The following is a 25,845-nucleotide window of genomic DNA, read 5'->3' as shown; positions in this document are numbered from 1 at the left end:
CCTTTGCAACTGCAATCGCACGTAAAATTGTATTAAGGCGGCGAAGTGGAAGTAGAGCAAGGGGCTTTAATTTAAAAGGTTGCTGCGCACAAACAAATTCGAACAGGTGATGGAAGGTTGGTGCACATACTTCACCGCCATTACTGGGGTTTATAGAAACACTCTACCGGGGGAAGCAGGAACTCGTCTGTATGCGGCTTTTTCCACTTTGCTTATAACTTATACTGACAGCTACAAATACCAGCAGCGTTACTGTAGCTGGGGAGGGTTTTCTGAACCAGCCCTTCCATAAGTGCCCCTCAATCCCAGGTGCTATACATTTAAATTAAAGTCTCAAATATTTATTCATCATTCCAAGCACTGTCACGCTGTTCCAAACCTTGTCTGTGGCGTTCAAATACACGAGGCAGAAAACAAGAGGCTCAAAGTGCATGAGAGTGCTGAGAGGTAAGGAAGCGTGGCAGATGTAAGACAAATATGTTCTCGCACAGGGTACTACTTTCTTATATGCTGTTGTCATACCTGTCATGATCGGATAATGCTATTGTGCTAGCTAACATAACATAAGGCAAGTGCGTGCTAGCTGACATGCTCCCACGATGGCACATTTTAATTGCACTGACTGTTGAGCATGCAGATTTTTCTGTTTACTGAAGAAGAAGAAGAAGAAGAAGCAGAAGAAGCAGAAGATAAGAAGAAGTGTGAAGATTCTCTGCCGTCCAGGTCATCATAGTTCTTGAAAGTTCAGTTAAGGCAACTGGACCTGCATTACTGCATTACCAGAAGAAAGATGAGAACTACTGGATCATAGCAGCTCAATGGCTGTTGAGAAAGACCAACTGTGATCCAATGATTCGTTCAATTAGACATGGCGTCTAAAACCAATTTCACATTAAGGCTTACCAGTTAGGGACAATGTTGCTTTTAATGTTTTGCAGCAGTGGCTTTGATTGTACATTTTCTGTGTGCGTGTGTGTGTGTGCGTGTGTGTGTGTGCGTGTGTGTGTGTGCGCACACGCGCTGAATTTGATGAACGAGCATGTTTTTTATTAATTACGCTAAAGATTAGCGAGGCCACTTTCACTTATATTAGACATCCCCGATATGCATGCCGATGTCTTTAGCAGAGATGTGCCACTGAGAAAACACACAGAAGTCAAAAGCTCATCTTCGAAATGAGCGATACTATTTAGGAAGTTGCTACTGAACTCATTTTTCATTTGAAAAGCCTTAATATCACCCTGCTATTTCTTGCTGTCAGTGAAGTAGAAGTGATGAACACAGAGTTGCCTTCACTGAAATTCACACATATATATATATATATATATATATATATATATACATATATATATATATGGAATATGACCTGTCATGATGTCATTAAAGGATCAATTAAGTATTTAAATGTCAACTGGGGATCAGCTGTCCTCACCAGTTCTGTTGACAGCACTGATTTCCCTCCAGAAGTGCTATTTCTAAATAAACCACATTTTATGCCAAACAGCACAATGTAAAATCTATCATTTTTTTATATTCTCTTGTTTTGTCAGGAGGCTCATTGAGGATCCAATCCTGTATTTAACAAGATAAAAAAAAAATGCATTTAGATTTAAGACTTACATACATATTTGCACAAACACACACACACATACGCATATATATATGTATATACATACATATGTATATACATATATATATGTATATATATATATATATATATATATGTGTGTGTGTGTGTGTATTAAATGTTGAATAGCCACCGCATTTATCCACGCCTGCTCATTTCCACCAGTTTCCACGCTGACATACACGTTTCATGAATCACACATGGATCTCGGTGTAGGATTATATATTTTTTTTTACAGCTGAACCTACACTGCTTTCTATGCTTGTTTGATAAATGAGGGCCATTAAGTGTACTGCAACCAAGTGCAGCGCACTGAAGCAACATGCACTCCGCTTTTCAGGTCACATGACACGCATCCACCTGCTACATGTTACATTTATTCCATCACTTTTTCATTGCAGACTGGAATAAATAAAAAATAAAAAACCCTAAAAGTTCTATTTTTAACCAGGATCCCAGTGTGGGCGGGACGCTGCGTCCTCCGTCCTGCCGCCGCTGTGCTCGCAAGTCCGTCTGATCACCGTTAATATGTAAATACTTCTGCCTGCGAACCTCCACGTCAACCCACGCGCCGTCATGATTCCTCCTGCCAGAATATCGGCCCTCTTCCCTCCGTGGCCGCGGTGATTCATCATAAAGAACCATCAATCAGCCGCCTCATTCCTATGCATAAGCATTCATGAGATGCCACTGACCATTTATGGCTGAAATTCAGGACGGCCGAGCACAGGATGCAAGGCAGAACCAGCCACGCAAGATGATTTGGGGCATATTAAAGGGATCAGAGCGCTGGCAAGGCAGACTGGGTTTTTTCATATATATATATATATACATATATTATATATATATTATTTTTTTTCTTTCTTATAAATGAGAATATTTCCAGGCGTACCTGAATGTCCCCATTTGTACATATTCAAAGATCCGGTGGTGAATCTCAACGGACTTTTGTAAAATGAGGCCACAGGAGCCAGTCGCCTCGCGCCTTCTATGATTTAAAGGACTCAATTAACTCGCGTGCGTCACTGAGTATTAACCTAAACCGACGCCACGTCTACATGAAAAGCCTTTACACCCTGGATTATTTGTGCCACAAACCTCCGCACACACATCTGCAGAGCCGGTCCTATCAGCTCCCTGCTTTGCTCACTCGCTCAGTTTGCCCTACTAATGTGTGTGTGTGTGTGTGTGTGTGTGTGTGTGTGTGTGTGTGTGTGTGTGTGTGTGTTTTGCTGCCATATTTTTCTTTGCGATACACAAAGATTCTCCAGGGGAGGGGGGGGAGGGTGGAGGAGGAGGGTGCGGGAGGGGTGGAGGGGCAAAAAAAAACACACATTTTCAAATGGGGTTTAAAGGGAAAAAAAAGCTAGCGTTGGAATTCTATCTCTCTCGGCCGCTGTTTTCCGGGGGATCTCGAACGCGGGAATATCAACAATGCAAATGAGCGTTTGGGAGCCAGAGAGGAGCGCGACGGAGTCCCGGAGGAGCGGAACGGCGCGGCGTAAAAGGAGCGGGCCAAACACTCTGCGAGCGAGATGGATGGCGCCGCATATTTCAGAAATAATATGCGGCGCAAGACTGTGTGCTCGCGCTTGTGTGTGTGTGTGTGTGTGTGTGTGTGTGTGTGGGGTGGCTGGTGGAGGAAGGGAAGGGGAGGGGAGGTTGGAGGCTCCAGTAATGGTGAGTCAACAGGAGGACACAATGTCCCCGTCAGGTGTAAGAAGTGCTAAGCGACTTCGTTTTCAACAGCGGCTCAGTCCTAAAAAAAAAGCAAGAGTTAGCGACGGAGGTCCTGCTGCAGAACTTCCACGGCGACTCTATTTCAGGGGAGAAACTGTGACTTTCTCCTTCTCCTCCTTCCTTCCATCTGTGTGTCTTGGGGGCAAATTCAAATCAGCCCCTGAACTTTCTTTCCTCTTCCATTTTCACGCCGGCAACAAGAAAACCCCCGATAGCGTTCGCGCTCGCTCGCTCGCTTACTCATTTGGTGGATCCTGATTGGCTCGGAGGCGGGGCCCAGCCCGCCTTCGCTCAGCGTCCGGACGCGGATGATGTAGTCGTCCTCCTCCCCGGGGAGGGTCAGCTCGGCGGTGGAGTTGGCCGTGGTGAGCGTGTTTATCTCCTTGTGCCGCTGCCTCCTGTAGGACAGCTGAGGAAAAACAAGGGCGGCTGACACTTTGTAAACATGCCCACTTTGCCGGTTGACAGCTGCGAGCCAGCCGGCGGCGGCGGCGGCGGTGGCGGCGGCGGCGGCGTGATGCACCCCGACAGCGTGACACTCACTTGGTACCCCGTAACATCTGACTCCGACTCCGTCGCCACCACAGGCTCCCAGTAGAGAGACAGCTGAGAGCCAATTAGGGTCCATTCGATATTCAAGGGCGGCTGAGTCGGTGCTGCAGGATATGAAAACAAAACACATTACGCGCTCATTATAAAACCATATCGCCGAATGAGATTTTAAGTAGATATTGATTCTGCCGGTGCCGGCGCCTGTGTCGGCTCAGCGGAGGATTTCTCGCGCCGACTCACGCGGCTTCTTGGTGGTGACGTTGATGGCGGGGAGGAAGGGGCCGGTGCCGGCCGTGTTGAAGGCGCTGACCGTCAGGAAGTATTGCGTGTTCCCCGCCAGGCCGCTGACATTGACCGAGGTCTGGTTCCACGGCACCCTCACCTTCCCCATGGTCTCCGGCTTTGTGTCGTCCTCCCAGTAAGCCACCTGTTGGAGACCGTGGATGTTTTATAAGAACTAGATATACTGTAGTGCTGGCGATTTTTTTTTACAGTGGCCACCAGAGGTATTGCAAGGAAAAAAAAAAAATCAAATGGGGCCCCAAAAAGCATTTCTCCCCCCAAAAGACCGCAATACAAGAGAAATGGCTGTAAAGCAGATGACAGGACTCTTCCCAATGGAAACATGGGTCATTAAAAATCTCTCTATTGTGTATTTCCAATTCATTAACTTAGATATTAGAAGAACTTAGAAGGCAAAAAAAATATGTGATGTTACAGCTTCCTTGGTGCCGTGGCTCGGCTTGTCCTGATTGGCTGATCCGTTCTGATGCATCAAGAGAGTGAGTTACAGAGGCATGATGGGAAGTGATTCTACTGTACATGCTCTACGGTCAATTCGAGGACTTTTTTGGCATCTTGCACCAGGTGAGAAACTCCATTGAAATGAAAGGAACAGCATTGTGGATGCCCGGGGCCTTTTGGAAATACAGAGCGCCCCCTGGATGTGAACTTTAAGCACTTCCGTTGGATTCTGTGGTGTGAATACTTTGGTGTTCTTTTGTATTTTTTTTTTTTGCTCAGTCCAAACACATCTGAAGTTCGGAAAAGACGGAGACGTGGGAGCAGCCTGGTTTATTCTCTGAAGAAAAATTAGTGTCTGCTCTAGTTTCCCGCAGTATATTTAATGTGACATCACACTGCTTCTATTTTATTTTTACTGCTCAGATAAAGTTAGCTTCCTGCTAAAGTGCCGCTGACTGAGCAGTGACTGCGGTGGGCGATATGACCTCAAAATTTATAAAATGCTACTTTTTCATTTCTGCTGTGACAGTTTTACGTCTTGGCGTTATAAAAATAAAAAGGATTCTCTTCTCAAAATATGATTGTGCCTTTTCTCGCTCTGTATCCAATCTTGCACAACACATCCAAAGACATAAAAGAACCCAAAAGATCAAACTAACAGAAGTGCTTATTAGGCTATAAACAGAAAACGACCCCGCATGTCTGCAGGGGTGTGTTTGCAGTTGGAGAACGGCCAATCAGACCACGGCTTCTGCCCCCTAAACCCTGCAAAGTCTGCGGCTAAGGGCGAGCGGAACTGAATGCCATGGGAGATGCAGTGTGAGTGCGACATGGTGTAAAGGGATAGTTTGCCTAAAATCTAAAAATAACCAGCATTTACAATTCATCCGGTGAAATTTTCTAAAACACGCGACCCTAAGTGAGTTTTACTGAGGGAAGGAGTTCCACTCTGGATGGTGACATCCTGGTGTCCAGGTGGACAAGGAACAATGTTCACACATTAAGACGTTCCGCTGCCAAAATAGCCACTGCAGCCTCGCGGCCAGCAGCCACGTCCATGTGGCTTTCACAAGTTTGCCACGCAAGTAGTTTTCATTGTAGGAGTTTAGGCTTCGGTTGTAACAGACTTGATTTGGGCTAAAAAAAAAAAAAAAAAATTCAAACTGAAGCCATCTCCATCTGCCGACATCGACATCGTCGCGAGTCGTAAATCCCAAATCTAAACCCCCTTTCACCAAATATTTCTTTCATGTACACAGACTATGATGTTCTACATAAAATGATTTACAAATACAACTGTATTTGTGGGACGACACGGTGGCGCAGTGGTTAGCGCTGCCGCCTCAAGAAGGTCGTGGGTTCGATCCCGGGCCTGGGACCTTTCTGTGTGGAGTTTGCATGCTCTCCCTGTGTCTGCGTGGGTTCTCTCCGGGTTCTCCGGCTTCCTCCCATACTCCAAAAACATGCATGTGAGGTCAACTGAACACTCTAAATTGTCCGTAGGTGTGAATGTGAGTGTGAATGGTTGTCTGTCTCTGTGTGGCCCTGCGATGAACTGGCGACTTGTCCAGGGTGTCACCCTGCCTTCACCCTAAGACAGCTGGGAGAGGCTCCAGCAGACCCCCCTGACCCTGAGCTCAGGAGTAAGCGGGTATTGAAAATGGATGGATGGATAAATCATAAATGAAAAACTTGGTTGTTTTTTTTTTAACAGCATTAACATATTAATAAATCTGAACAGTTTATAGAGAAAGTGCATAAAATTCAAATTTATCAAATTTGAACTGTAAAATGAAATTGTTTATGTTGAAAATTTAGCTTGTCAACAGCAACTGGATCATTTCCAGCAACAGCCACCGCCACAGTTTGTGCGACTCCAGGGCTGCAATACAACCGACTGGAGCGTCTGCGGCGAGCTACCCCAATGGCTGACAGCTGCACAAAAAGGTCCTTGTGGACGGGCGTTTTTTCCTTTTGTTCCCGTTGAAAACACTCTGATATGTTTTCCTGTCGTGCCGCTACAAAGAACTGTATAATTTTGGCTGTAAGTGATGGCTCAAAGGAACGACAGGGGCGCTGACAAGCATTTGAATCATGTTGTGTGTGTGTGTGATTTCTATTTCCATTTAAAAGGCTAAAATGTACCTCGTAGCCCAGAACCCTTTCAGGGCTGTTGGAGAGAGCCTGCCAATTCACCTCAATCTCAGAGGCTGAGACACTTCTGGCCCAGACTCCCGCTGGCATCCCACTTGGCTCTGAAAACAGACACACAGGAGACTAAGCACGGCCGCCTCCTTCTGCGGGTGCAGAGACGAGCAGAACGAATCCTTCCCGTTTTTTTTACCCTTTTCTTTTTTTTTTTTTTTTCTTACATTTGTAACAGTGCAGCGCAATCTTTTGATCCCCACTTGGATGAATCATCGTGCACAGGTGGTACTGGTAAATAGACCACCGCTACGCTGCGGACTGACCCGCTCTCAGCATGCTGAGAGGCAACGGAGATCTAAATGCCAAGCGCTTTTCACTTTAGCATAGCCATTTAAACGAGGAGTGATATTTGGAGGCAATCTGCCCGTCCTTACACGAATGTGCTGCAATTTTCCCCTCCAGCGCTCTATCTTTTCTTTTCTTTTCTTTTCTTTTCCCTTTTTTTTAAACGTGAAGCGAGATGCCTGCGGATTTATATTCCCGCATCTCTTTTCATTTTGCACGGAGAGAGAGGGGGGCTTTTCGCCACTGGAAAACCACTTTTCTGATCTTTGTCCTTTGTAAAAAGAAAAGCTTAGCGGCATTCCCTGCACACACACACATACAAACACACCAATTGGCTGGCGTACCTATCTCAGCAGAGTAGATGGTGACCACTAGGCTGAAGGGACCTTGTCCTTTGCTGTTGTAAGTGCCAACCTTGACATGAAATGGAGAGAAAGGTGCGATGCTGTCGTTTCGGTAGACGTAGCGCGAGGCGCCGGGTGCGGACGTGGCGACGTGGGTCCAGCTGACTTCTCCGAAGGCGCGGAAGGCAATGATGTAACCGAAGCTTTCGCCATTCTGCAGTTCTTCAGGGACAGGCTGAGAGTGAAACACAAAACTATAGTGATATTAAAACATATACAAACCACTCACGTTCAGCCGGCCGCTGGGCTGACAGCGGCGCTGCTCGCTCGCGTGGCACTAAAAAAGAAAATATATGACCTACAAATTGCTTTTGCGACCCCATTGGTGAAATGAAATGAGCGGTAAAATGCCAGATTATAGAAAAACAAACAACCCCCCCCAATTCAAATCGGCTGGGTTGCTTTCATCGCTAAACAGCGTTTCTGATATTTCTCCATGGAAATGATAATAACTCTCTCACTACTGGGCAAACTTTGTCCAACAAATGACTTTTTGTTGTGTCATTTTCACCTACAGCAATTCAATTTGAATTATTTTGCTGATACAAAGAAGTTCAAAGGGTTACGGTTGGCAAATTACACTTACATACAGCCTTTGGCCATTTAATTAGGCAGAATATTCAGTTGCTTGCTAACACAAATGGCTAATCAGCCAATCATGATCACGATCACGATCATGTGCCAACTTTAAGTGACTTGGTGCCAGACAGGCTGGACTGAGTGTTTAACAAATTAATGATCTACAAGGTTTTTACCCGCACGACCATCTCCATGGTTTAGAAACAAATGATCCCCAAAAAAAGAGAAAATATCAAGTGATTAAAATGCCTTGTTGATATTTCACAGTGGGCGGTCCCTGTTGGAGACCACAGAAAGCACAGCCAACCTCAGAGCAGTTCATACTGTATACGCTCTCCAGCCACTTTAAGAGTGTCCCGTGCCTTACAACAAACTACGCCAGGCTGGGGCATCAGATTTCTCGTGACCTAAAATTTATGACACCCTCAGGCCAAAGAGAGCCGGCGCTTTAATCAAAGGGGGGGGCATTAAAGACCATCTTCGCAGATTAAAAAGGATTAATTGGTTTAATAATGGACTAGAACATAAGACTGATCACTTACCTCCCATGTGATGACCAGTTCTGATCTGCTTCCACCTCCTCCGCCCACGTCGCCCGGCGCCGCGTCGGGAACTGCGCAACAGCAAAGACTTTGTTCACACCTTGGTGGAGGAACAACTTGAGGCTTTAGCAAGTTGCAAAAATAAACAGAGTGCGGAGTAATAGCAGAGAAGGGCCAGCATTCATTACCATTTCTCTTTTCCATCTGGCACAAATGGATTTATTCTATGTTTTCGTCTGGTAAAGGAACGCAAGGAAAATGTTTGTAGAGGGCAGGTTCTTTGAAAAACAAGTTTTTTAGTGCCAGTTGAACCAGTTAGTAACAGCTCAAGACTTGCTGTTGCTGCGTGAGGCGACACTAGACACACGTCGCTGCTGTGTGGTGAGCTGCAGCGTTCAACAAAACTCTTGCCAAAAGCCAGTTGGAAGCGGTGCAACAACGAGACAGGGAATCCTTTAGTGAACTGTCAGAGTTCAATTTTTAATTGAGGCAGGTCATCCATTTCTGATAAAACTGCCGCTAATCTCTGAGCTAGCAAGATGCAAAGGCAAAGAAATCTCTGGGGTTTTAATGTGTACTTTTGCAAAGTACAAAATGAAATTGACTGTTCGTGAAAGAAAAAAGCTAAAAAAAAAAAGCTAAAAGCATCTGAAAACGAAATGACAGCTCTTTGCGATCAGGATGGATAATGAGAGCCATGCTGGACCTGCATCCTCCGTCCTGGTCCTGACTGACACCGGGCTCGGTTCTCCCACTCCAACGCCGTTTTTGGCCAAAACCCGAAACTCGTACTCCACCCAGGCGTTGAGGTCCACCACAGTGGCGGTCAGGGTGTTTCCGTCAATGACCTCGGGCACTGCCAAGGGAAACAGAAAAGCGGAGATGATGCGCTATAAACACCAATACGCAGGCTTTTAAGTTGAAATACAAAAATTGATGCAAATGGGAAAATGGGATTAAATGGCAGCTCGATGTCAGCAGGAAAGAGCGCTCCATTTGTCTCTGCTCTTGATCTCTCGGCGCTGCAGCCGGCTGAGGAGCAGCGTCGGCCCCTCCGGCCTGTCCTGCGTGGGCGTGTTGCTGCTGTCTGCCGCGCTCTAGCGTCTCCCCTCACCACTGTGGCTTTTTAAAACATTGCTACCGGATTAAAAGTCATGCGAGGGGAGCGGGGAACAATTAGCGTTCTTTTCGTTTTCGAGCAACGCCCGCCTCCCGTAACGCCGGCTGCGAACGATACGATCCACTTCCGACAGAGAAAGTCGCCAGGCAGATGCGGCGGGTCGCACGTGGCTGCGCTGCTGCGGCGGTGTCGTTATGGCGACAGTCAGCTGCGCACTGGCGCCGAGTCTAGACTGGCTGGTGGCTGCCAGGAAAAGAAAAAAAAAAACAAACAAACTGAAAAAAGCACAGACTCCACCTCGGCTGCATTCTGATGTGGGGGCGCCCTGCGCACCCACGGCAGCAGCGGGTTCAGGAGCTTTTAGCTGAGCGTGACTGTTGCAAGCTAATGTTTTAAACGGAAACGTGGGACATGGCGACCATGTGTGAAAGTAACCCACCTCTTACTTTACTGGCTAGACGCCTTCATACTTTCCTCAACTCTGGTCACGTGTACCGAGAGAGAAACCCCGCAGGCTCGTAGAACTTACATAAATAAATAAATAAATAAATAAATAAATAAATAAGGGATTAAACAAGTAAGTGAGCAAATGAATTAATTCATTAATTAATAACTGCGGCAGTGACTGCCAATTTCTCTCAATTACATCCCACTGCTGCACCAGAACCTGTGCCAACGAGCGCAGAGACCGTCGCAGGAATGAGTTCCAGCCCAAAAGCCCCGACAAGGAGCTGCAAGACGTTTCCTTTCTTCTTCTTCTGTTCCTCACTTCCTTCTCCCCGCAATGCTTTCCCTGGATGGATGCTGCACCTCTCAGTGAATTGCACTGAAGGTCAGCATATTCATTTTAATAAGACATTGAGGTACTTCATTTTTTAATGCTTATTACAAAGGAAACAACTTACCGAGGGCAAAAGGACAAAATATAAGAAAGGAGGGGGATATAAACTACAGATCAAACAAAAAAACGAAATATATTGTTTCATTAACGTCGAGAGTTACGACGACGGTGAGAGTTTTGCAGGGTACAGAGGCTGCTGCTGCTGCTGCTGCTGCTGCTACAGACAGACAGCTGCGGCCCTCCGCGGAGAGAAGTCAATGAAACATTAATCTGCAGCTCCTATTAATCTGGCTTAGACATGGGTCGGTCCATAAACCTTGAGCAATAATATCACGGTTTCATGGAATAACCGCCGCTTGCTTTGAAATACCATGCAGAACATAAACCTGTGCGTAAAAGTTAAAATAAAATGACATTTGCCATGCACGTTCCGAGGGTTCAGCTGATGAGCGCGACGAGAAATAATGGTGCATTTTTATTTTTTTTTACCCAAACTCCGGCTCCTTGGGAGCGCTAACTGGCCCGTGGCTAATCTGGCTAAAGCTTATTAAAGCAGTCGACGGGTAGAGGGGCCGAGGTGTAAAGGTCATTAAAAAAAAAGGCCATTTAAACGAGAGCAGCAACCCGCCGGCTCTCTTAGGCCTGACCCCGCTGACCTTTTGCATCTCACCGGCAAGGGGAGGGGCTTCATCTGAAATGAAGGGGGGCGGGGGGGAGCATGTGGCTCACCTGTGTTGACCCTCTGCCAGCCCACGGTGAAGGGGGTCCTGGTCTGGACGAAGTAGCTGGCGATGGGGCTGCCGTTGTCGCGGCCGCGGCTCCAGGCCAGCTGGGCGGTGCTGTCGGTCACCTCCTCCACCGTCACAGAGTCCGGGGGGCTCGGCGGGCCTGGCACAGTTTGGAGCAGGGGAAAGAGGAAAGGAAAGGGGTGGGGGAGAGACTCCCGTGAGGCACTCACACGCGCAGGGAGACACACTGACTGGGATGGGGTGTTCAGGTGTGCTCACAAAATGCCACAAGGAACAAAGCAAGAAACAAACAAAAAAAAAAACAACAAACGAAAATAGGACCATCAGGGCCAGCAAGGCCTTTTCCCGCAAAAATGATAATAAAGTTATTTTCCATTGTCTGTTCTTTTCACAACACATAATATCCACTTGGTTGCGTTACTTCCAGTGTTGAATATTACAATAGATTTCTGATCCAATCATGTTTCAGCTAGCGTGTGTTGTCAGGGTCAATGAGATCTAAAGATTTAGGCAAAGATTTAGTTGCCAAATGATCTGCAATTTATAATGTAGATAATGTTTATAATCTGATGAAGTGGTGCTCGACTTTGTCACCTACGTCAAGGTGAGTAAGTGTGAGTATGACGTCACTGGTGGCTGAGAAACTAAATGCATGACTCGCCACTGAGTAACGGGTATCAGCACTGATACTGAGGTTGAGTACTGTATATGTATGTATACAACAATTTTGTTTCATTTGTGTTTGTACTGCAATGGAACTTGTGACAGTCGCCCATGTTCTAGAAAAACATGCTAATTAAAAAAAAAAAAAAAAAGAAAAAAATCCCAGTAATTCTATGTTGTGTAATTATTAAGTACTCAGTGTTGGTATCAGTGGGTACTGAAATGCAAGTACTTGTTCTGTAAAAAAGTGGTATGCCGCTGAGGCGGCACCCTGAGCCGGACGTCACGCCAGAGGGAGGCTTCTTTTGAAAGTCTTCAAAGTTTTTTCGGGCAGGCGCTGCCCTTCACGAGGAATTAAAAGTGAAATAAAGTTTTTATCCTCCAATGTTCACCCAGCGTGTAATCGCTCCCTTTTCATGCTCCTGCAGGTAACTGACGGATCAGACGGCAGACACGAGCGCGCGGGGAGTCAAATTAAAAGGTAAGAGATGAAACGGGCGGATTTTGTGGCGCTCGAGAGGCAGAGCGTTATCATTTATTTTCATTATCGCGCCAATTAAGTGGTGTGATGTTGCCTCAGCTCCGTCTCGTCGTCCCTTTCCTAATGAACGTGTCAGCTCGTCGTAAATAATGGAGGCGGAAGACGACGAGCGCTCTGATAACAACCAAACGGCTCGGCTCGGCTCAGTCAAAACATCACAATTATTAAGCCCTTTATTTATTATTAAAATTTACATACACAAAAAAACAAAACGAAAGCAACAACAGCAACGACCATCGACGCCTTGCAAAAAGAAGCCTGAGCTCGCGGCGGCGCAGCAACGAGCAGCTGTGCCGCGCCGCCCACATACATTTGGCCCGAAAGCCCCGGCTTTGCAGATATCGATCTTTATAAAACTCATTAGCATCTCCTGATCAACGAAAATAACTTTAATACACTGGCCTCATTAATACACATTAATGGGGGGCAACACAATCAAGGATCAATCCCTTATCCTTCCTAATTATATTTCATCGACTGAGAGTGTGTGTGTGTGTGTGTGTGTGTGTGCATGTGTCTGTGTTTGTGTGTGTGGTGGAAGGGCGGGTGGGGGGGGGTCCCGGGAGAGTTGAACTGCCTCGCTCTAGTGACAGGCGGCATTTGTAAGCGCGGCAAAAGGGCAAATTAAGATTTGACAGCCGTATCCATAAGAAAGAGACACAGAGACGCTTTGATTGTAACGTCAGTACAAATGTAATACTTTTTTTTTTGGGGCCAAAATGTCTCGTGTCTGCCGTCGGCCATCTCCCCCCCCCCCGATGCTGTTGCCGCCGCAGCAGCCAATCAAGTGTCATCGGTCGCTGAGTGGTTATTTAGTGCTGCTGTCGGTGTAACTTGACCTTCCGCTCAAACCACCGCCGCCGCCGCCTCCCTGTGGAGTGTTTGGCTGGAGCAGCCCCGTCGAGTGGCATCTGAAACATTTCCCTGATGCCATTGTAAAGGAAAAGAAAAAAAGAGAAAAAAAAAACAAGAGAAAAGGAAAAAAACAAAACAAGACAAGAGGCCGGATGTCGGGAGCTATTATCACTGACCTTCGCCGCTGCCGCCACACAAGTGGAACAGTGACAGGTTGGGATATAATCCCCCCCCCCGCTCCAGGAAAACAACCGAGTCCGTTTCAGCGGCTCTCCCGCGATATTGGAAGAGCGCGTCCAATAAAGTTGACGCAACGCGCCACCTTAACTTCTGTCGCTATGTGACGCTGGGATGTTTTTCACGGCAGACTTTTACATAATAGGGAGGGACTGTGATGACCTTGGCGGACGCATGTATTTTCAAGGTGAGGTGAGAATTTTTTTATATATTTTTTTTCAGCCAAGCAGACAAATTGGTGTGTCTTCGCCGGCTTCACGCTCTACTTTGAGCGAAAAAACAAAAAACAAAAAACAAAAAAGAAAAAATAGTGTGGATGCGCCTACACTCGCCCGTCAGAAGAAGAACGCAGAACGGAGCTAAAGACATTTCCTTCGCTCCTGATTGGCTCATTAGACGTTGCAATTGGAAGCCTCGGACCGTTGCCGACTGGCTCCGCTGGCAGAGAAGAAATCCCATTGGCCAGCTTTCAACGTAGCAGACGTTCACAGATTGTCCAATCACCTTCGCAGAAGCCTCCTCTTTAGAAGAGATTTCGTCGAATTCTTTCTCACAGGGACGTTCTCATGGATTTTTTTAAACATTTCAGTGCCGGTGCCGCATTCAGGCATCTGCACAAAAGCTGAGCAAAATAAATGAAATCTAGACGCTTCGGTGAGAAAAGTAAATAAAGTGTATAAATATTCACTGATTCAGCAAACAGACAAAGATACTTAAAGCAGTGTGTCCACTCCAGTTACATATCTGGTATTTGATATATATTTGATGATTTTATGGCAGTGCAGTGGGTCCAGTATTATGCAAAATGTTTGGACCCCCCAAATATCAAGCTAAGACAAGCGGGTCCGGTCATTAATCATCTCCAGGTTGGTGACATCACACTCAGCCTCAGCCTGGTGTTTGTTCTGCCCTCCGACGCCTTCACGTCCACTTCCTGAGACGTGGAAGGTCCAGCAAAGCTTCAGTTAAAGTACAACTCAGCTTCCCTGTGCTTGGCTGTAAACAGAGGGCTAAAAACACCGCTGTCAGGATGGTTTATTTTGTGGATGTGGAGCTGCTCCACTGGAGTCTTGGAGGAATAATAAAGATAGAAGGTTGTATAAGACGCGGGTCTTTATAAGCAATGCTTGTGATGTCGCTGGACTGCTTGCGTGCGTTTGCGTTTTCGCCGCGCAATCGATCCAAAATGTTGTGTACGTGCGTCCTTCTGGGCGCCTGATAAATGATATTTTCATCAAGCTATTTGCCAGACATTTTCAGGGGTGGGGGGGGGGGTTGCTAACAAGCCACGCTGCACACCGGCCTCTCCGCCGCCGCTTCATCTGCTCGGCTTCACGCTCACTGGTCGACATTTGAGGCCCCCTTCGATCCGGCCGATGAGGCATCAGTGACAGCTGCCGTGCGCAGGGAGTGTAAATAATGCACAATCCAAGTCACACGCAAGTTGCTCTCCAGTCAATACTGGGGCCAATCCTTCTCCACAGGCCTTGATTTGCTCCCACTTGACAAACGGCCTCATTTCCACTAAGTCCTCGGCCATTACTTTGGGAAAAAAAAAAAGGAGTTCTTATTTATAGCCCTCACGGTGAGAGAAAAGAAATGGATCCAAGCCATTTCCAATCTTGACGCCACAATTACCCCTCACCTCATCTGACATTTAGCTTACTGCCCTGCGTCAATTTGCCGGCCTATTTGGGTTTATTGATCAAAGCCTGAAACAATTCGCTCCTCTCCTGCGTGCCAAACTCGCCAGCCCTTCCAAACTGCCCTCAACCCCCCCAAAAAAAACAACAACAAAAAAAAAAAAACACATCGCAAAAGATTGTTCCATTTCACTCGGCTCAGTCCGACTCGAGACGGCCGCACCGCTCTCTCTGCGGAGTCCTGCGTGCTGACATCTTAGCGTCTAAGCGGTCCGCTGTCAAAAACAAAGCCACAAAAATTGTAAATTGGTCGTTAGTGCGGACACAGAGCAGGCGGAGGAGGATAAAGCCCAGAGTTGGCTAATATTCCCCTTGTTTGGCACAGCTGTATTCCCAGAATGCAGTTCAACAGAAAGGCAGGCCTGCTCTATTAGAGGGTGTCAAGCGACTGCTACAGAAAATGAGAACTGTGAACCTTTCTGATGACGTGTGGAAGCAGTTTTTGCTTTTTGCTTCCTCTTTTTTTTTTTGTTCCGATCGGCGGCGTGGCACAAACACAGCGGAAACAAACCACTTTCAGTGCAAAAGACTTAAATCTTCCCCGCCGCCTCCGTTTGGCTCTATTCGGTAAAGCCTTCGTGACACGATGATCATTTCATCGCGACTCCCTCTCAACCATTTTGCAGTAATTACATGTTAAAAGTGCCCTTGGCCAAGAGAGCGCGGGAGACAGAGACACACTTAGCGCTAAAGAAGAGATATGTATATACATATTAAAAAAAAGGTGAAGCCTGTTTGCCATTTTGGATTGCATACCCTTTCTGTTAAAACACAAAAGGAGAGAAAATGCAGCAACGGAACCACTCTGACTGCTTTAATTAGTGGTAGCGGGGCTCAGGGCCGCCTTCTCTTACCTTTGACGATCAATACAGCCACGGCTGACAGGCTCTCCACGTCCGTGTCCACCACGCAGATATATTTGCCGGCGTGGTAAAGCTGAATGTTCCTTATCATCAGATCTCCAGCTGTTCTCTGCAGAAAAAAGGAGGGAGGCAAGGTTTACGTAGCATGAAAAGATAACAGGCCTTGTGACAGCTTATTAAAGGATGTAGCCAAGCATATATAAGGTGCAGTAAACGGTGCTGCCAGGAAAGGTTTGCGGATCCTGCAGTTATTTAGTCTGCATATGGTTGGGTTGGAAAAAAGAAAGAAAGGAAAAAAAAAAAAAAACGAAAATAAAAGGAGGGGACCGTTATTTTTTTATTTAAAAAGAAGGAAATTTCACACCAGAGATGCTGCACACATCTCCTGACAATTTGTGCCGGCAAAGCCACGGAGGAAAGCGTAATGGAAAAAGCCGAGAACGCGATGGAACATCCAAGTCACACATTGGTATCCGGGATGAGCTCGAGGCCAGATTCAAGAACTGTACGCAGTAAATGGAGGTTTGTGTTTGACAAGGCCTTGGATAAGCTCTCTCCCCCTCGCTCTCTCTCTCTCTCTCTCTCTCTCTCCCTCTCTCTCTCTCTCTCTCACATACACACAAACACACACACACACACACACCCTTTTATATATATATATTTTTTTTTTTCATATATAGCCTCACCATGACCTTCGTGACCTTCAGCACAAAAAAAATACTCTGCACAAGTACACTGTGCGGATGAGGTGTTCAGTGGTCGAGGTAAGGAAAATAAATGGGTGGGAAGCATATCTGCAGGCTTTTCAAATAAAAACGTGCAGTTTTCAATAATCTATATCAATAATCAATAAATATTTTTCCACAGAGTTCATGAAATTCTGAGTCAAAAATTGAAGTCCTAAAAATTTCAGAATCTACGTATTTTTCCACATTTGAGTGATAAAAAATTTAAGGTACAAAAATCAGATTTTTAAGGTCACATCACATCAAACATCAGCAAATCACCTTATTATGCTACTTGTGACATGACAAAGTTTATTGTTTTAAAGTTTCAATGGTTCAATGGTTCAACTGCATGAGTGCAAAAGAGGCGGCTGATGCTGGCTTAATGTAACCTAAGTAAGCGTTTGCGCTTGTTGGGTTTTAATTTTCAATTTGTGCAATTTAAATTTTAACGTCTGAACTTGTTGAAGTTTTGTTACACTGAGAAAATATACACTGAAATTTTGCACCTCGTGTTTTGGCTTTTGACTCCAGCCCCTTGACTTTTCGCACATTTTCAACGTCAAAGACAATTGAAAATGAAAATTTGAACGCAAAAAAAAAAATTACACTTAATTTCCATGTCTAAATATTTAGGGTCAAAAATTCAGTGCCTTTTTAAAAAATTCAACATCAGATGGAAAAGATTTACTTCCACAAACAGTTTTCTCAGATTCCGATCTTAAAATACATCAGAGCGCCGAGCATCAGTGTCTAAATTGCTGTCTTGGCGTTGGCACGGAAACCTGCACGTACAGCCAGCGTTGCTTTAATCACGGCTTCCTAAATCCCTTAAAACAGCAAACGTTGGGGCTAATAATCTTTTTTGACTGGGGGTGTGTTTTATTTTCTTCAGTTCTGGGGCGAAAAGTGTCTTCCCAGATAAGGAGACATCACTTTCTCTCTCTCACACACACACACAAGGGCGGGGGGGGTGAGGGGGATTGGCTATAGGGTGTGAGGCTTTCTCAGAGGGTGTTTTGTCATCTGGGACCGTGCCATGCTTCGCTCCTTTTAAAAAAAAAAAAACAACCCCGACACCTCTAATGATGTGTAACCACTTTCGGTGGCGGACAGCAGCGCGGCAGGCTCCGTCAGAGTAGGATTTGAAAGAAACTTAGCGTAGAGTGTTCAAAAAGACGCCGCTTCAGAGGGCCGAGCGATCTGAATCCACAAAGAAGACGCGTCACGATGGCCCGGGCAGCTCGCGCATTAGCTCGCACGGCGGGAGAATTGACGTGAGACGACCTAAGCGTTTTCTTTCTGCGGGGGCTGGGGAGGCGGGGTCGACTGATCTCACGCAGCTTCCCCACCAATCATTTTATCATAATGCCCTAGGAGGGGAACTGGTGGCTTTTCACTCGTGTCCGAGTAAGCCGGCGGCCGGCGTGTCAAACCGCAAGCTGTCTTTCTGATCTAATGGCAGCGGCGGAGCGGAGCAGAGCAGAGCAGGGCCGCCGCTCAAGAGGTGCCAAATGTCCATTCACACATTCTCGGCAGTCGCGGTCGCTCACCCCGCCCACCAGCTCGAAGTGGCTGTCCGCCTTGGAGATGAGCTGTCCGTTGAAGGCCCAGGAGAAGGAGACGTCCAGCACGGGGTCGCTGGCCACCTGACAGGGCAACACGATGCTCTCGCCCACAATGATCTCCATGTCCGCCGGCCCCTGGGTGATTCTGGTCGGATCTGTCCCAGGGAAGAGGCAGAGAGAGAGGGGTGGGGGGGGAGAGAGAGAGCGAGAGAAGAGAAAATCACAGCGGGGGGAGTCGTTTTAGCCGTCAATCAGCCAGCACACAAAGGAGCGAAGCTCGGGTCGACTTCCTGGGAGGCTACAAGCAAAGCTGTATCCAGGATACGGAGGAGGAAGCAGCGAGCGCAGCATCTCTGCACTGACTCTAAAGCTGTGTGAGCTTCCAGCGTTGGTGCAGCCACCAGCATTACAGTTATTACACAGTTAATACTGGTCTATTTCTAAAACTACACTCTGCAACAGCATCTGTCGCTCTTCTTCTCCGTCCCAGCATGTCCACCGTTACTATCGTCCTGCCTTACCACTGTCTTCTTCTGTTTTCCTTTGCTTTTGTCAGAATATGCTGCTAGACAAGTGAAGCTTATTGGATTTTCTATTCTATTGTTGCTGCTGCTGAGTGTTTTTCACTAACATGGGGTTGCGAAAGGGGCGTAAAAATTAAAAAATCAGGTACATTTAAGTAAACAAGGTTAAACAATGGTAATTATGGACACCCTCGGCGGGGCGAGTCCAGCACATGCGATGGAAGGATGCACGGTGCAGGGACGGGGTGTGGCCTCATGTGTGTGTCACGTGATTGAGGCGCAACACAAATATCCAAGGCCAGCTGCACTGAACACTGGTTGTTTCATACGAGATTATGCAACAATATACATTCCCCTATTATATTAAATTCTGAAATCATGTCCTCTGTCAGGATACAGGGATTTTGCGCTTTCCACCTATATCACCGCTGCTATTGGACATGCTCTTGTTGCCAGCACATATTCAGGCTGGATGTGGGTGAGAGTGTTTAGATAGCGAGATAGATAGCTAGATAGCTAGCTAGCTCGCTAACTCTATAGATAACTAGATAGATAGATACTTAGATAGCTAGCTAGCTGTCTAGCTAGCGATAGATAGATATATAGATAGATTCAGAAGGTGGCAGCGAGCCTCTTTGAACAACTCACAATAGTTGAGCCGGTTTAACTTTTTTTTTTTTTTTTTGCCACAGCCGGCTGGCTGTAATTTTTTTGGTACATGCTCGCTGCAGCCAAAACGAACAGGCCTCGTTAAAAATGAATGGAAAGACCTTCTTTTTTCGCCAGATTTGGTCCGTGTGAAGCCTTTGTTGAATAATGCGATAACAAGACTCCCGCCACTGCTACACTGGCCCGATAGCCAGAGCCATACGCAGCCAGAATAATCTGGAACTCTGATAGCAATTATAATACACTGGGCATCAGATAAAACTTTAATATTGGGCTTTTCTGTGTGTGTGGAACAAAAACACGAGAGCAGTCATTTGAATGAAATCACCAGCCTTTCACAAAAGTTGAGATAATCGAAATCTGCCGAAAAAAAAGGTACATCACAAAGCGTCTGACAGGCTCGCTTATTAACCCTGTCGAGAGACTTTAAATAAACAAGAAACACATAATAAGTGTCTCCTCTGTTCCTGTGCTAATTTTTAATTACTATCAGAGTCACGCACGGTGCGATTTACCTCGAAAAACAGACACCTTCTTAAGAAAAAGAGACACACAAGCGCGCCTGGCAGATAACGTCATTCACCGCACTAATTAAAGTAAGAAGAGAATCAACAACTATTGTGCTGCATCGGCCGCATCTGCAACACCTCCCCGCTAACACTCCACTCAGGACACTTTCACTGCGCTGCGGCAAATTGCTTGTTTCGACCGCTTTGAGGAAAACAGTGATTGAGTATTTCCTCTCGCGCCTCCTCCACTGCATTTATTGCCTCCGCTGCAGACGCGTCCGGCAAGAGAACTCAATAAAGCCAAACTGAAAGACAAGAGTATTTATTTGTTTGCGAGCTGCGGCGGTGCAGGGTGGGTGGCTGGGGGTTGTGAGGTGCATGAAGATAAAATGTAAGACACGCTCAGGAAAAAAAAAAAAAAAAAAAAAATCAAACGCTCAGACTTTAATTGTGGAAGAGGTAAACTACCAGACGAAGATGGAGATTTTCATCCCTCCAAGGAGTTTCACCTGCATTTGTTTTCGCACACTCCTCAACCACCAAGAGTTTGTTTATATTTCCTGCCCACCGGTTATTGACTGGAGGCCTCACGCTACAGTCGTCTCCACCCCACCACTTCCCCCAACTCCTTGTGTTAATCCATACCGGGCCAACAAATTCTGCTTACTAAGTGGCGCGCGCCCGCAAACATTCGGCTCGTTAGCGCCGCAGCTCACCGGTGACGAGGAGCCTCCCAGTCGTACTCGACATGCCAAATCTATTCCGGGCGAAGCACGTGTAGCCGCCGGCATCCGACTTGCTCACGTTGGCGAGTCTCAGCGTCCCGTCGGGGGAGAGAGTGATCCTGCAGGGAGGGTAATCATCCATCATCCAGTAACACAGATGTGGTTTTATTTCAATGATTATCATTATTTCACTATTTTCGGCTTTTTTTCCAGGGGCGTAGGATTACCTACCTGTCGTTGGTGTGGATGGGCAGATTCCCCTTCTTCCACAGGATGCTGGCGATGGGAAAGGCCTGAGGTTTGCACTCCAGCGTCACTGTGCTTCCTGCCTTGGCTTTGAGCAAAGCCCTGAGGACGTTCCCGGTGAAGTCCGGCGGAGAGGCTGACGGCAAAGAGAAAAACTGTGAAAAGCCCCACCATCTAACGGAACCGCTGAGGCATTTGTGCACTCTTTTTCTGTCCGTCCGCAAGAAAACACAAACAATTTTTTTTTTTTTTCCCCCCCAGCGCCCACGAGCCACTCGGCGGCCACAACATAAACGTAAATCAGGATTCCGCCGGGAGAAAAATGACTTTTTGAAATGTGTTTGACCCCACAAACTCATCCCCGCGCTGACCCCATTATCCGCTAATCCAGGCAACCTTTAAGGATGACAGTGAGTTGACCTTTAAGATGCTTTGGCAACAATGATTTGGGGGATTTAAGGGACGGACCAAATGCCACCCTTACCTAAAACCATTAGCTCGGCTGCGAAATATATGACGCCGTGCTTATTCTCGGCCACGCACTGGTACATGCCGGCGTCAGCCAGCGTCAGCGTGGACACGGACAGCACTCCATCCTCCACGTGGATTCTGTCCTGTGAAGAGAAGGGAGGGGAAGTGGCCGATTATTGCTCGAAGCGCGAAGGTAGCTTCCCTCGCGACGCTCAACTATTGTATTTGGTTGTGATATGCCTGTTTGTTTGTTTTTCCTGTGGGGCAAAAACAATTTTTAGAAGGCGGCCTGCACATTGGAAACTCATTCGTATGTCGGCAGCGACAACAACTATTTTGACTCTTTTAGGCCAGAACCTCAAATAATTTTTTTTGCAACAATGTTGCTCCCTGCAATCGCCGCCACTTTAGTGTCGTATCCACATGAAATAGGGCACTTGAATCAGGGGCTCAAATTGTTGTCTGGTAACTTGGTCGCAATTTGCGTTCTGATCGTTATGCTATATATGAATACACTTGTGGTGTGGTTGAGTGGCAAGAACAATCTTGGCAACCTGCCTATAATTTCCATTTCTCGGATTCCAAAAAGGGAAACTCCGCTCCGCTACTCGCTCCCGTACGGGCCCGGCATTACGATGCCTGCTGTCCTAATTCGGAAGGCAGTCAAGGCGCGCCAGGCTGCATATGTGACAGTTGCCTCCACTTGAGTGCGATTTGTAACTGTTTTGTGTCTGATCTGATGGAGTAAGTGCAGGCTTCAGGTGTAAGCGGTAAAACACTTTAATGCTTTGCGCTCTGACCGCGCGTGGTTTTGGCAGGCAGCACTTACGTCCGTCAAACAAAGTGTGGAAGTCAGCGCAAAGTTTTGTGGATGAGGTGCTGTTTCTAATGAGGTGTATTTGCATAGAAGACATTTGTGCGAAATGATCAATTAAAATATATTCAAATGAGTCTTTCGCAGCCCCGTCGGTGCCTATACCTCATCGCATTTTCGCCTTTCATTTTTCTCTCAGATGCGCTCTGTGGAGCGGACCCTCTTTTTTGTCCTATTTGCACAGGCTTTCTCCCGCAAAAGCAATTGCTTTGTGGATGTTGCCCTTATTCTCTTTCAAATCAAAGTTTGCTGCATGCACGGTTGCACAACAGTTTTCTTCAGCCACATGTTGTAGATCCAAATCTGACTCCTCCGAGTCGTGCGCATGCCAAGCACGGGGCTGAAATCCAATTAAAGACTGACATTTGAAATAATGTGATTGTACAAAAATAAAAGTGCTACGTGCTACAGTTGGAGGCTACCTAAAGTATGATCCCAAACTTTATTAAGCGAAAAAAAAAAGAGGGAAAAAAAGCATCGGGTCGAAAGGTTGTTTTTTTTTTTTTTATCTCAAGAGTGCAGAAGGTTGTTCCATGTTTGTCAGGTGGTCTGGAAGTAACGCGCAGCACTATATACAGTATATCTCACAGAAGATTAAGTCCATTGTACCTAAAAAAAAAAAAAAAATCTGGAGGAGCTTAAACATGCAGCATGAATAATGAAAGGCAACCGCTGACTCCATTCAGATGAAATGGAGCAATCTCCCAGGGACTACACTGATCCACTCTCTAAGACTGTGTAATCTGCCAAGGCACTGCTAGAACGGCAGGCAGTTACATCCGTGTCTCATCACTGGCACACCTCGCCGAGATGTTTACACTCTGCTCTCGTCTCGGGTCTAAATTGCACTTGGAAGAAGAAAAAAAAAAAAAATGAGCAATGCGCTTGACGCCAGGCTCCACCGCGAAATGAAAGGATGAGCTACAGCTGCAGATTAAGTCTTTAAAATGAAATATTGGTAGGTGGCAGAGGACCGGCTGAATTTTCTTTTTTTTTTTTTTTTTTACCTCTGAGAGCAGCTGCTGGCCGTTCTTCAGCCACGAGTAGGACGGCTTGGGCTTCCCATTGGCTCGGCACTCCCAGTATAACCTCTCCTCTATGGCAAAGGCCGTATCCTTCATGGTCTGGATCCACTGAGGTTTGGCTGTGGAAGCAGAGGAGGCAGCCCAGTGACATTTTTTCTTTTTTTTTCTCTACCCCAAAGGAGCAAAAATTATCTCATTAAATACGAGGCATTCAAAATAGTTCAAAGGGAAAATAGCATGACGGAGAGCTCAAATATGTTGAAGCTGTTAGGGGTAAAAAAAAAAAAGCAGTTTGTTTGTCCGGAGGAACAAGCAGAGCAGTTTCTGTATTTGGACACGTCAACTCTCAAACACTGAGCAGAAGCAACCTCACCCGACCTGCCACCACTCTGTACAATTAGCAACACAACTCATCCTCTAACGCGTGCTCAACTCTCTTTGTAGCCTGTGGCGCTGACAAAGTGTGGCTAGCTATCGTAGCTAGCCAGCTAGTGTCACTCCTCTCGGCTGAAGTTAGCGAGAAACCAAGACATACAAAAGAACAGCCGCAGCCAAATTAAAACCAGCACCGCTTATTATCTGTGAGAGGAGGTGATGACCTTCTTTTCTTTTTTTCCACCCCGACTGTGTATAAAAAAACCAAGCATTCAAATTGTGTTGCTAAATCAGGAGCCCTTGGAGAGCGCCAGCCTCCTCCAAGACAGGCACATTTTCTCTAAACTGTTTTGTCCTGCTGGGAAACAGTAGTTGAAGACCAATATGACCTCCTTTTTAGGATTCTTTAAATACAGTACATCAATGGCACAACAATCAGTAGCATCAGCAGGAAAGTCACCACCTACCCACCACGAAAAAAAGCCCCTCTGGCTTAAACCGTTCAACACCGAGAGAATCCAACAACAGCCTCCCAACTCCGTTTTGTGGCATTATTTCCAAAATACTATTTACCGTCGATGCATACATCTTGGTCAATGCCGCTCACAGATGTGAAAACAAACAAAAAAACGGCGTCAAAAGCAGGTTGTGGGTGGAGCTAATGATGCTACGTGGCCACTTCAGTCGACAAGCGATGCATCGCGTGTGAACCAGCTGCTGGCTCTGTCCTCCCTGAGTCTGAGTGGCTTCTCTCCAGGTGCTGCTGCTTTCTCTCACAGTCCAGAGACGTGAGTGAACATTAAGGATCACTGGCAACTCTGAACGGCGTGTGGGTGTGAATGCGAGTGTGGTGTACCGTGCGTAAACAGTACCGTAGAAGGCCAGCCGACCGGTTGCTGTGTTCTTGCCCATCTTGTTCTCAGCCACGCACTCGTATCCCCCTGTGTCGTCCTGCTGGAAGCTGGGAATCTCCAGCACAGCATTGGAATACTTCATCTTGACTTTGCTGGGGAAGGGGACACCGTTCGCCCTCTTCCAGGTGATCTCAGGCACAGGGCTGGAGGAGACACATACGCTCAGCCAAATCATCAGGATACATTTTTTTTTTCTTCTCTTTTGAGCTTTAAAGGCTGTTGCTAATTTTTGGACCTCTATAGAATGTAACAGTAATCCCGCAATAAAGTGCGAGACAGCCGAGAGAGCAGGTTCTCTCTAATTTTTTTTATTTTTTTTTGCAGCCAGCTGAGCAGTTAAGAATCAACTTAATTTTAAGAGCAACAACGCGGAATAAGAAGAAGAAGCCATCTCCTATCATCCTCAGATTAATCGTGGCTTGATGCGACACTGTAAGAAATATAATTGCCACAGCGGCTTCGCGACAAAGAGAACCGAAGGCTCCTCGTCTGGAATGAAAGACGGCGGATGATTGAAACCATGCTTCAAGGAATCCAGCTTACTTCCCGAGGGCGAAACACTCCAGCGTAACTGTTGATCCTTTGGCGGCGGGCACATTGTCGGGGAAATTAACTTCTATTTTCGGCTCGTACTCGCCCATCACTCCTGCGGAGAACACGCACAGGCAAAAAAAAAAAAAAACTTCTTGCTCAGTTCCCTCCATTATTCATGGTGCACAAGCAATACAACTTGCAACACAGGCCAAACAGTATCGCTCTTGCAACGAACAGAGGAGGGATTAAAGACACATGAGCGAACTCTCCCTGATGGGCAAACACAAAGACGGGTATCTCTGAAGAAACACTAGCATGAAATCATTGGCGGCGGCTCCCTATAGACGCTATAGATGGCGTGGATTTCAAATTCTCAAAAGTTTTTTTTTGTTTTCCTCTTCTCTTTCCCGTTCAGTCTGGAACATTTGACAAT

At 46.5% G+C, this 25,845-nt stretch overlaps 1 protein-coding gene across 2 annotated transcripts in view; it reads right to left on the bottom strand.

Annotated features, from left to right (window-relative positions):
• Positions 1 to 25,845, bottom strand: part of cntn3a.2 (contactin 3a, tandem duplicate 2) — a 41,896-nt gene that overhangs the window by 5,116 nt on the left and 10,935 nt on the right. For both annotated transcript variants that reach the window (XM_076042207.1, XM_076042208.1), the window contains 16 exons: positions 25,422 to 25,524; positions 24,837 to 25,021; positions 23,572 to 23,708; positions 21,704 to 21,833; positions 21,205 to 21,355; positions 20,965 to 21,092; positions 18,532 to 18,701; positions 16,245 to 16,362; positions 11,372 to 11,530; positions 9,388 to 9,537; positions 8,682 to 8,752; positions 7,501 to 7,735; positions 6,809 to 6,918; positions 4,160 to 4,346; positions 3,911 to 4,023; positions 3,608 to 3,776 (listed from right to left, as the gene is read on the bottom strand). In XM_076042207.1, the coding sequence (XP_075898322.1) occupies positions 3,608 to 3,776; positions 3,911 to 4,023; positions 4,160 to 4,346; positions 6,809 to 6,918; positions 7,501 to 7,735; positions 8,682 to 8,752; positions 9,388 to 9,537; positions 11,372 to 11,530; positions 16,245 to 16,362; positions 18,532 to 18,701; positions 20,965 to 21,092; positions 21,205 to 21,355; positions 21,704 to 21,833; positions 23,572 to 23,708; positions 24,837 to 25,021; positions 25,422 to 25,524 (2,316 nt within the window). The remainder of the gene's footprint in view (positions 1 to 3,607; positions 3,777 to 3,910; positions 4,024 to 4,159; positions 4,347 to 6,808; positions 6,919 to 7,500; positions 7,736 to 8,681; positions 8,753 to 9,387; positions 9,538 to 11,371; positions 11,531 to 16,244; positions 16,363 to 18,531; positions 18,702 to 20,964; positions 21,093 to 21,204; positions 21,356 to 21,703; positions 21,834 to 23,571; positions 23,709 to 24,836; positions 25,022 to 25,421; positions 25,525 to 25,845) is intronic.

Source organism: Nelusetta ayraudi, unplaced genomic scaffold (assembly GCF_046127955.1).
Source record: "Nelusetta ayraudi isolate G7.1 ecotype Tasmania unplaced genomic scaffold, CSIRO-AGI_Nayr_v1 ptg000070l, whole genome shotgun sequence".
Classification (NCBI taxonomy): domain Eukaryota; kingdom Metazoa; phylum Chordata; class Actinopteri; order Tetraodontiformes; family Monacanthidae; genus Nelusetta; species Nelusetta ayraudi.
This window is presented reverse-complemented; position numbering and strand designations above follow the sequence as displayed.